This window comes from Plecotus auritus, assembly GCF_963455305.1.
Source record: "Plecotus auritus genome assembly, chromosome: 9".
Lineage (NCBI taxonomy): Eukaryota > Metazoa > Chordata > Mammalia > Chiroptera > Vespertilionidae > Plecotus > Plecotus auritus.
Genome location: NC_137783.1, coordinates 139,180,731 through 139,191,578, shown reverse-complemented (window position 1 = coordinate 139,191,578; position 10,848 = coordinate 139,180,731). Strand labels below are relative to the sequence as shown.

Here is a 10,848-nt window from a genome sequence, read left to right as displayed (position 1 = left end):
CTGCTGGATGGAGCTTATTTCCCATAACCCTTCCCAGTTTCCTATGGCCCACCAGGGCTGTGTTAAGCTCAGGTGAGCGCTTATGTAGTTAGCATGTGAAACTTTAAATGTACTTCATAGGTTTTACCTTTTATTATGGAAAAGTAAGAAAACTCTGCCAATAACCCCCGGGTACCTATGCCCAGGTTCAACAATTATCAACACTTTGCCTATCTTGTTTCATCCACCATTTTCTTTTCTCTTTGGTGACTGTTCTGAGTATTTTAAAGCAAATCTCGGATACCTCACCAGTAAATTAAATGGCACCAATTAAATGGTGTTTGAAATATACTCCCTTCTTTCAACCATACTAGCTAGAATTTTGAGTAAGGAGTTTGAGACCCACTGGTATGGTCCAACCCAACGGTGTATAATAATGAGACTCAGAAGTGAGCCGCCCAGCGTTGGTGCTTGAGCGGGAACCAGGGAGAAGTCAGCCCATGCGCCTGTCTGGAGGGTGACTGTCCGGGGCTAGTGACGACTTCCCAGGCACGGTCCTGGGAGGGGGCGGAGGACCCTCCATGCCCTGCGGGCAAGAGAATCCGAGCCGTTACACGCACGTCTGGAAGCCCAGGCCGGTGAGCGAGGGGCCGAGGATGCAGCGGGATCCTGGGACCTGCCAGCTGCGGTAACTGGATCGGGGGATTCTGGGCCACTGGCTGGGGCAAGATACCTGGGGCTGGGATGGCCTTGGAAAGAGCAGGGTACTTGCTCCCACTACCAGCTGGATTGACCCGGGGCCCCACCGCCACCCTAGGGCCCCAAGTGGGAAGCGGGCGTGTGGCTGGGGCACCGCCCGCGCCCGGGGCTGGGAACAGGAAGTTGTCTTTGGCGGGCACGGCCCTGGGTGCGCCTCTGCAGGTGCGGTGCTGCGGGGGGCGCGAGCCGACAGTGAGTGCGCAGAGCGAGGTAAGTGCGGGGTCGCTTTAGGGACCTGAGAACACCAGCCCTGGGGCTAGAGCTTGCAGGCTGAGCCCGGCCGGCATGGGGAGGAGGATTTTGCAAGGGGGAAGGAACCAGGGGAGAGGGCGAAGCTTTGAGGCTCGGATCCGACCACCCGCGGGTCTGGAATGGGGGAACCGGGCGACAGATTGAGGTCCTATAGGGGCGTCATGGCATCCGGGGTCTGGGAGCGCTGCAGGGAATCTCGGGTTTGGGAGAGGGCTGGGGACGGGGAAAGTTGGGGGAAGGAGGGAACTGCAAAGAGGTTTGGCAAGAGTGAGCTGGGACTAAGTAAATGACGCAGGGCCAGCGGGGGCGTGGGTGTCTCTAGACGTGGAGGGAAGCGAGGGGTGCCAAGGCTGGGGAGGAAGGAGCGCAGTCTGCCTGGGGATTTGGGGCGATGAGCCGAGTCGGGTGTTAGCCTTAGGAGAAGATGAAGCCAGCGGGGTTTGCAAGAAGGGGGCGAGGCTCAAACACCCAGAAGAACCTCCTGAGGCTGCCGAGAGCTGGGTGGCGGCCGGGGCCCGGACGCGAACCAGACTCTGACTCTCTGGGACTGTGGCTTTAAGAGTGCCGCTGGGGTGCGCGGGCTCTTTAAGGAAGAGGCGGAAGTGAGTCCTGGGCCCGCCTCGCCGGGGGAGAGGCCTCTGACATCTGCGAGCTCCCGGGCTGAGCCGGAACCGGCACCGAGAAAACCGCGGGCTGTGGGCCGGCACTGCCCGGCCTCCTCCCGCGTGCCTCGGACCCCGCCCCGAGCCTCTCCGATCTCCCCTGTACCCCTGTTTCCAGACCCCTCCGCACGTCCTTCCTTCATTCAGCTCCCTGCAGACCTCCCACCTCCCTGCAAACCCCTCTCTTCCACAGCAGCCCACGCCTCCCTCTCTGTACCTCTCCCCACGCAGACCTCTAGCCCCTTCGCCCGCATTCCTACTCCCACTTTTCCTTCCACTCCTCTCCCCTCCCTTCTTCCCCTGGGCCCCTTTTCCCGTGCTATGTCCTCTGCCTGTTCACCACCCCTTCCCTGTGCCTTGTCTCATGAGGCCCCTCAGAGTGGGAGCAGGTTGTGAGGCTCACCCCAAAGCCCAACCTCCCCATCCCGGAGGGCAGCGGGAGGCCTCTGGGCCATCCCCCAAGTGACAGTTGAGGGCTGCGGCCTGAAGAAAGTAGAGTGCGCTCACTGTCCAGTACTCCAGGAGACCAGTTCTGGCCATGCCCTGACCCAGCTCCTCTGTACCATGAACAGGGCCCCTCTGAAGCGCTCCAGGATCCTGCACATGGCACTGATGGGGACTTCCGACCCCTCCAGCGGGGCAGAGGCCAGCCAGGGGAAGCCCTTTCTGCTCCGGGCACTGCAGATCGCACTGGTGGTCTTTCTCTACTGGGTCACCTCCATCTCCATGGTGTTTCTCAACAAGTACCTGCTGGACAGCCCCTCCCTGCAGCTGGACACCCCCATCTTCGTCACCTTCTACCAGTGCCTGGTGACCACACTGCTGTGCAAGGGCCTCAGTACACTGGCCGCCTGCTGTCCTGGTGCCATGGAGTTCCCCACCCTGCGCCTGGATCTCAGGGTGGCCCGCAGCGTCCTGCCCCTGTCCGTGGTCTTTATCTGCATGATCACCTTCAATAACCTCTGCCTGAAGTACGTGGGTGTGGCCTTCTACAACGTGGGCCGCTCCCTCACCACCGTCTTCAATGTGCTGCTCTCCTACCTACTGCTCAAGCAGACCACCTCCTTCTATGCCTTGCTCACCTGCGGCATCATCATTGGTGAGTGGCAATCCAGGGCTGTGGGAAATAGAGGAGGTATGGGGGCCAAAACCCTAAGGAATAACCCTGCCAAGCATCTTTCGACTTTATCCTTTCGAGTCTCTTAATGGTAATATGAGGATGAGCCTGAGAGAACAAATAATTTGCTTGAGGTCACCCAGCAAATTGGAGGTCCAGGTAGGGCCCCTCATACAGGTGAAATTATAATGTATACTTCACAGAGGAAAACCCAGGCACAGAGCGGTGAAGTAACTTGCCCAAGATCGCACAGCTAATAAGTGGCAGAGCTGGGATCTGATCTCAAGTAACCAGGCTCCATACACTTGACCTCTAAACTCAGGTGTCCTGACTCCCCATCTCATTTCTATGAGACAATTCCTCTTTTAATAAATATACTGTCACCCTGACCTTGCAGGGGCATAATAACACCTGAGACAGTGGTAAGAGATATGCTTTTAGAGGTGTTAGCTGTCTTCCCAGACTTGACCTCCAAAAAAAATCACAATTATTGCCCTAGCTGGTTTGGTTCAGTGGATTGAGAGTTGGCCTGCAGACTAAAGGGTCCCAGGTTCAATTCCAGCCAAGGGCATATGCCGGGGTTGCGGGCTCTATCCCCAGTAGGGGGCATGCAGGAGGCAGCCGATCAATGATTCTCTCTCATTGTTGATGTTTCTATCTCTTTCTCCCTCTCCCTTCCTCTCTGAAATCAATAAAAATGTATTTTTTAATCACAATTACTGATGGGGACATTGTGCTAATCATTTCACATATTATAGCATCTCCTTTGTTCCCCAGAGGTCTCTGGGCACCATGATCATCTCCATCCAAACAAAGAAACTGAGACTCAGAGAGGTTAAGTTATTAGTCCACGGCCAAGGAAGGAAGTAGCCAGGCTGGGGTGCAAACAGATTGATCAGACTGCCAATCCTATGCTTCTAACCACTCTGCTCTATTCTTATCCCCTAGATCAGTGGTCAGCAAACTCATTAGTCAACAGAGCCAAATATCAACAGTACAACGATTGAAATTTCTTTTGAGAGCCAAATTTTTTAAACTTAAACTTCTTCTAACGCCACTTCTTCAAAATAGACTCACCCAGGCCGTGGTATTTTGTGGAAGAGCCACACTCAAGGGGCCAAAGAGCCGCATGTGGCTCGCGAGCCGCAGTTTGCCAATCACTGCCCTGGATGTTAAAGCTGCACTGCCCAATACAGTACTCACTGGACACATGTCTATCTCAATCTAAGTTAGAGCAGGTCCTCAAATAACATCATTTCCTTATAACAATAAGATGCATAGGAACTTAACACTTGTTTATATCAATTAACCTATCTATCCTATCTAATAAAAGAGTAATATGCAAATTAACCCTCACTCCGCTACACCCACAAGCCATGCCCACCAGCCACGCCCACCAGCCCATCAGAGCGAATATGCAAATAAACCCAACCAAGATGGCTACGGCCACAGAGAGCAGGAGGGAGGCTTGGGTTTCCCAGGCAATGGAGGAAGCCAAGCTTTCTGCCTGCCCTTGCCGGCCTAGGCCTCCACTCAAAGCCACAAAGTTTCAATGATAGAAGATAAATATAACCCAAAAGAAATGGTGGCAGCCATGGAGCTGGAAAGAGCAGGAGTCTAGGGTTGCCCCCGGTGATGGAGGAAGCCAAGCTTTCCCCACACCCTGGCCGGCCCAGGCCTCCGCTTAAGGCTACAAAGTTTCAATTATAGAAGATACATAAATCCCCCAAAAAAAGGCTGCCGCCATGGACCAAGCAGAAGGCTTGGCTCCGCTCCAGGCTACAAAGTTTCAATTGTAGAAGATAAATAAACCCCAGATACCAGGGCCTCCACTTGGGTCACCAGGGGATGTGGCCGGCCTGCAAACCACCACAGGCCTCTCGCCCAGGCCGCCCCACGCCCCAAGGGAACTCCCACCCTGATCCGGGACATCCTTCAGGGCAAACCAGCTGGCCCCCACCCGTGTACCAGGCCTCTATCCTATCTAATAAAAGACTAATATGCAGATTGACCATCGCTCCAACACACAAGATGGCTGCCCCCATGTGGTCAAAGATCCTGCCCCCATGTGGACACAAGATGGCCACCACAAGAAGGCCAGCAAGGGAGGGCAGTTGGGAGGGACCAGGCCTTAAAGGGAGGGCAGTTGTGGGTGATCAGGCCAGCAGGGGAGGGCAGTTGGGGGCGATCAAGCCTGCAGGGGAGGGCAGTTAGGGGTGACCAAGACGGCAGGGGAGAGCAGTTGGGGGGGACCAGGCCTGCAGGGGAGGGCAGTTAGGGGTGAACAGGCTGGCAGGGGAGGGCAGTTAGGGGTGACCAGGCTAGCAGGGGAGCAGTTAGGCATCAATCAGGCTGGCAGGGGAGTGGTTAGGGGGTGATCAGGCTGGCAGGCAGAAGCGGTTAGGGGCAATCAGGAAGGCAGGCAGGCGAGCAGTTGGGAGCCAACAGTCCTGGATTGTGAGGCCCAGTGAGATCTGGCCTAAACGGGCAGTCGGACATCCCTCGAGGGGTCCCTGATTGGAGAGGGTGCGGGCTGGGCTGAGGGACACACACACTCCCGTGCACGAATTTCGTGCACCGGGCCTCTAGTATACTATATATAAAGGGCTAAGCGACCATCGCATCTGAAACAACCGAACGGACAACCAAACAGGCTGTCTGGGGCAACCAGGCCCACACGGGGGGGCAGTTGGGGGCGACCAGGCTGGCAGGGGGCAGTGAGGGGCAACCAAACGACTGAGCAGCAAGCTTCGTGGGGCAACCAGGCTGGCAGGGGGGTTAGTGAGGGGCAACCAAACGACCGAGCAGCAGGCTGCGTGGGGTGACCAGGCCGGCAGGGGGGCAGTTCTTGGCAACCAGGCTGGTGAGGGGCAGTTGGGGTCAACCAGGCCGGCAGGGGTGGCACTAAGGGGCAACCAGGCCAGTGGGGGGGGGGGGCAGTTAGGGGCGATAAGGCGGGCAGGCAGGTGAGCAGTTAGGAGCCAGTGGTCCCAGATTGTGAGAGGGATGCCCGACTGCCTGAGGATCAGGCCTAAACCAGCAGTCGGACATCCCCCAAGGGGTCCCGGATTGGAGAGGGTGCAGGCTGGACTGAGGGGACCCCGCCCCCGTGCACGAATTTCGTGCACCAGGCCTCTAGTATATTAATGTATATTGTTTTAGTAGCAGAACCTATGGATGACATTAAGTGAAGACTTACTGTATAATTCAAATTAAATGAAATTTTGAAAATTCCTCAGTTACGGATGTTTAACCTGATTCTGTAGCCACATTTCAAGTGCTCAGTAGCCACGTGTGGCCAGTGGTGACTGTATTGGACAGCATATACTATAGAACACGTATTGTTTTATTCGCAGCACACTGGGTCAGAGCACCCCCAGCAGCCCCACCGTTCCTGGGCCTCTGTCATCCAGGAATGCGACCCTTCCTTAAACCTGTTTAGGTTTTTCCTGGTTCCGGAACGTTTGTCTTGGTTGACCTACATATTCTTCACTGGTGTCTCAGAGTCCAAGGCCAAAGTAGACTGGTTGCCAGGGAGAGGCCCATCCCATGCCACCTGTCCTAGAAAATGTTCCCCCTTGAGCAAGGATCCAGGGCTGCTCGGTCTAGCCCCAAGATCAGGGAGGGAGGAAGGGGAGAAGGGTGGAGGTTAGAGTGGGAGGAGCTGCTAAGATCCCTGGCCTGTCTGTCTCAGCTGTTCTCCCTTCCCCTCCCAGGGGAGGCCTCACTCTCCCACACTTCCCCAAAGTCTGAGGGATCTCCACTTCAGTCCTGCAGACCCTGTGTGTGTGTGTGTGTGTGTGTGTGTGTGTGTGTGTGTTGGTGGGTGGGGGATGCTTTTGGTGGGAGAATTTGCATGGAGGAAGGTGATGTCACTAGGGAAACTGGGCCCAAATCCGAAAAGTAATTCAAGTAGCTGATGGTGAGATTGCTTCTGAGAAGGTGCATTCACCAGCCAGCATGGGGAGGCTGGTGCTCTCTGCTGGCCGAGGACCTGTTCCCTCTCTGCAGTGGTTCCCCTTCCTTCCTCCTTGTGGGGGAAGATGGGTCAAAGGCATCTACTCTAGGCCTCCTCCTCCTCCCTGCCCCCTTCTCCCCCCAGGTCACACTACCTTTCAAAGCTCTTTCTAGCTGAGAATCCCTCTGAGTCTGGGACCTTGAGGTGGCAGTCCCTTCTGGACTCAAAAAGTAACCAGCAGGAGGGCTGGGGGTGCTCCATCCCCAGAGCAGGTCTGTGGGTAACCTGTTTGCAAAGGCTCTACCAAGAAAGAGAATGCTGGGAGTGAGCGCCTACAGTGCAGCAGGTGTCTCGTCTCCTTCAACCTGCCAAGCACCTCCAAACAACCTCTGTTCAGTCACTCAACAGGTGTTAATTGAGATCGGGCACATGCTGGGGACTGTGCCAAGCTTTGGGGATACATATTTGGGAAAGGTAGACTCAGTTTCTACACTCCTGGGGGTCACAGTGATGATGCATGGCAGTACATGAGCTAAGACTGAGTGGTAAGAGCTGTGATGGGGACATAGAAGGTGCTGTGGGAATCCTGGCTGGGTGGGGAGGGAGAGGTAGTTGGGAAGGAGTCATCTAAGCAGGCCTTCTGGGGGAAGTCCTAGATGGTGTAAGGAAGGAGTGGGGAGAGACTGTTCCAAGCAGAAGGAAGAGCATGTGCCCTTCTTCATGGCTGGGCCCAGGCAAGACTCCCCAGATGTGAGGCTTCCCAAGTGAAGTGAGTCTGGAATATTTTCTGAGGGCAGTGGGAGGCTTGGCGGAGCTTTAAGCCAGGACAGGACCTGAGCAGATCTGTATGCGAGGAAGGTCCTTGTCATTCTGGTTGCAAGGTGGAGAATAGATTGGTTGGGGAGGGGGGTCAAGACAGTGACCAGCCCGGCCAGCGTAGCTCAGTGGTTGAGGGTTGACCTATGAACCAGGAGGTCACCATTCAATTCCAGGTCAGTCACATGCCTGGGTTGCGGGCTTGATCCCTAGAAGGGGGCGTGCAGGAAGCGGCCAATCAATGATTCTCATCATTGATGTTTCTATCTCTCCCTCTCCCTTCCTCTCTGAAATCAATTTAAAAAAAAATTTTTTTTAAAAAAAAGACAGTGACCAGATCTCTGCAGCTGAAGGAAATGGGAGCTCAGAGCACTTAAGTAAACTTTGCCCAGGCCACCCAGCCTTGAGATGGCAGAGCCCCAATCTCTCTGACACCAAAACTTTTCCTCCTGCCCCATGTTGCCAGATGCTGTAGCGGGGTATACAACGTGTACGATTCAGTCCTGCCTGCTGAGAAGGTGGGGTCTGGCTCAAGGTACTGTCCCCATGGGCAGGTGCCCAGCAACCCATGGCAGGCCAGGGGTCTAAAGGGAAGTGCAGGCAGGAAGAGGTCTGGGGACTGGCAGTATCAGAAAAAGACTCAGGCTTCCATTTTACACGCCAGGAAGCCCAGCCTCTGAGACCTTAAATCACTTGCCCAGGGTCATTGTAACCACTAAATACTCATCCTTCAGAACTCAATTCTAGTTTCCAGAGGCCCCAGGCCAACACAGTCACCCAGTTATGGATTCTCACAGCACCCTGTACTGTTTTATGGGCCTCATTACAATTGTTATGCAATTAATTGTTTTAACGCCTTTCTCCTTTGCTGGAACGCATGCTCCGATTGCTCCATGAGGAAGGCTCCTGTCCTGGGCCACTTCCCAGCCCTTGTATTGTGCTTTGCTTGTAGTGGAGACTTTCGACATATTTGTTGCAGAGAGGGTTGGGAAGGCTGGGTGGTGAGGCAGCATTACAGTTTGTGAACTTTAGGGGCAAAATTCTCTGTCCTTCTTCCTCCCGTCCTCACCCACTCCCCTTCTCCTGTCCCCACTGCAGGTGGCTTCTGGCTTGGTGTGGACCAGGAGGGGGCAGAGGGTACCCTGTCTTGGACGGGCACCCTCTTTGGCGTGCTAGCCAGCCTCTGTGTCTCGCTCAACGCCATCTACACCAAAAAGGTGCTCCCGGCGGTGGACGGCAGCATCTGGCGCCTGACCTTCTACAACAACGTCAACGCCTGCGTCCTCTTCCTGCCCCTGCTCCTGCTGCTGGGGGAGCTTCAGGCCCTCCTCCACTTTGCCCAGCTAGGCAGTGCCCACTTCTGGGGCATGATGACGCTGGGAGGCCTGTTTGGCTTTGCCATTGGCTACGTGACAGGACTGCAGATCAAGTTCACCAGTCCCCTGACCCACAACGTGTCGGGCACGGCCAAGGCCTGTGCCCAGACGGTGCTGGCCGTCCTCTACTACGAGGAGACCAAGAGCTTCCTCTGGTGGACAAGCAACATGATGGTGCTGGTGGGCTCCTCCGCCTACACCTGGGTCAGGGGCTGGGAGATGAAGAAGGTGCAGGAGGAGCCCAGCCCCAAGGATGAGGAGAAGAGCAGCATGGGGGTGTGAGCTCCTGTGGGGACCTCAGGATGGCCCGCCTAGGAGAACGCCCCCGGGAGAAAGCCCATGAATGCAGCGGAGGCCTCTCTTACCCAGAGAGGGAGGCCTGGAGGGGTGTTTGCAGACTGATCGGAATCTGGTGGTCAGAATGGAACGGTGTTTTCAAGTAATGTCAGAAAGTTACCAATCCTATCTCAACCTCCTTTCCTATTTGGGGGAAGGACCCCCGTGGGAAGAGCACATTGGCCCTTGGGGAGTAGGAAAGTGGCCCACCCCTTCCTGCCCCATCCCAGGGCCTTCTACCTCCACAGGACCTTTGGGGTTGAGGACAGGCCACAAGCTTTAAGGAACATATGGCGAAGCCATCAAGTCTTCACTTGTACTCAGGGAGACGTGTGTGACGCCACCGCAGGTCAACTAAGGGTTTTGGGAAACCTCACATCTCCGGGTCCCAGGGCAGGCAGCACAGCTTTACCCCCACAAACCCAGCTTCCTTTGGAGGGAAGTGGCGGCTGGGCTGAGGGAGGAAAGGCACCAGTGTTCCCTCTTCTCTGCAGAGAAGCCACCAGGCCCCGTGGAAGGGGCGAAGGATCAGTTGTACCTATGCCTGGCCCTGGCACTCCGAGGGGTCACTGGGAAGTGGCCTGGGAATGGGGCACATCATGGAAAAGCGCCCTTTCCCCACCACCTGCACCCCATGTTTCCAGCTCTTGAACATGAAGAACCACACATCTCTTACAGGTTAAACAGAGTCATTAGCACCCTCCCTAGCCCGACACCCGTTTTATTGCCTCACTCTGTCTCCCCGCACCTGGTGCGGCCGCCTGGCTCAGGAAGTGGAGCCAGGAGCCACTTCCGCTTCTCCCAACTCTGCCTCCCCCAGAGCTTCTCCCCAGGGGGCTGATGGAGCAGTGTCCCAGCTCAGCACCTTCCACCTCAGCTGTGCTGGGCCCCCCAGATCCCTGCAGGAAGGCTTGTAACCTGCTTCTGAGCCTCTTCCCTGCATCAGTGAACCATGGCATTCTTCCCTAAGGGTGGGGCCAAAAGAACCTGATTGTCCTCTCACCACACCCCCTGGCCTCTGGCTTGCTTTCACCCCTGGCCCTTCTGTTGGGCATTTTGTTCCACCCAACTCCTTGGGGTAACTCCTGGTGGTTTAGTCCCTAGAGAGTGGGTTTTCTCAACACCCCCTTTTCCAGTCTCCCCACAATCCCAAATGGTTTCTAATGAAGTTGGTGGGGCCTGATGCCCTGAATTGTGTGTGACTTAATTAAAATTGAAGTAAGCCATCCTGTGTATATGTGTGTGTGTGGCAGGGGAGGCGGGGGGCTGAGTGCAGGAAGGGGCTGGCTAGGCCTAGATAAATTTACGACCAAGGCCCTGAGGAGAAGCAGTGGGTCTGTAAAGGTCAGAAAGACTTGACCCTGCCCTCACCAAGTCCAGGTACCAGCAGGGCAGCCCTTCTAAGAAAAGCCTGTTCTCTCTCTCAGATCAGAGCCACTTCCTGGGACGTAGGTGACCAACCTCAGGTTTCATATTAGCAATAGCTGTCATTTACTGGCACTGTGCTGCAGGCTCTACATCCGTCATTCATCTTTACAACCCCCCCCACACACATGCACCCTGTGAGCTGGGCGCACTCAATGATCCCCAATT

The 10,848-nt window shown here is 55.6% G+C and overlaps 1 protein-coding gene across 4 annotated transcripts; it reads left to right on the top strand.

Annotated features, from left to right (window-relative positions):
* The first annotated feature begins 505 nt into the window (after positions 1-505).
* Positions 506-10,484, top strand: SLC35C1 (solute carrier family 35 member C1). Of its 4 annotated transcripts, none has more exons than XM_080640198.1 (3): positions 506-617; positions 2,225-2,751; positions 8,642-10,484. In XM_080640198.1, exons 2-3 carry the CDS (start codon positions 2,256-2,258, stop codon positions 9,199-9,201), a joined length of 1,056 nt encoding a protein of 351 aa, XP_080496324.1. In that variant the 5' UTR covers positions 506-617; positions 2,225-2,255; the 3' UTR covers positions 9,202-10,484. The 4 variants fall into 4 exon arrangements, with proteins under 4 accessions (XP_080496324.1, XP_080496322.1, XP_080496323.1 ...); XM_080640196.1 differs by having other exon boundaries at positions 558-667; XM_080640197.1 differs by lacking the exon at positions 506-617 and adding an exon at positions 836-948.
* The last annotated feature ends 364 nt before the right edge of the window (positions 10,485-10,848 follow it).

Bases quoted from the DNA above. Each gene is read 5' to 3' on its own strand.
- SLC35C1 (XM_080640196.1), top strand. From the start codon at position 561: ATGCCCTGCGGGCAAGAGAATCCGAGCCGTTACACGCACGTCTGGAAG. The intron at 668-2,224 runs GTAACTGGATCG...TACCATGAACAG, and splicing joins CCTGGGACCTGCCAGCTGCG to GGCCCCTCTGAAGCGCTCCA. The intron at 2,752-8,641 runs GTGAGTGGCAAT...TCCCCACTGCAG, and splicing joins CACCTGCGGCATCATCATTG to GTGGCTTCTGGCTTGGTGTG.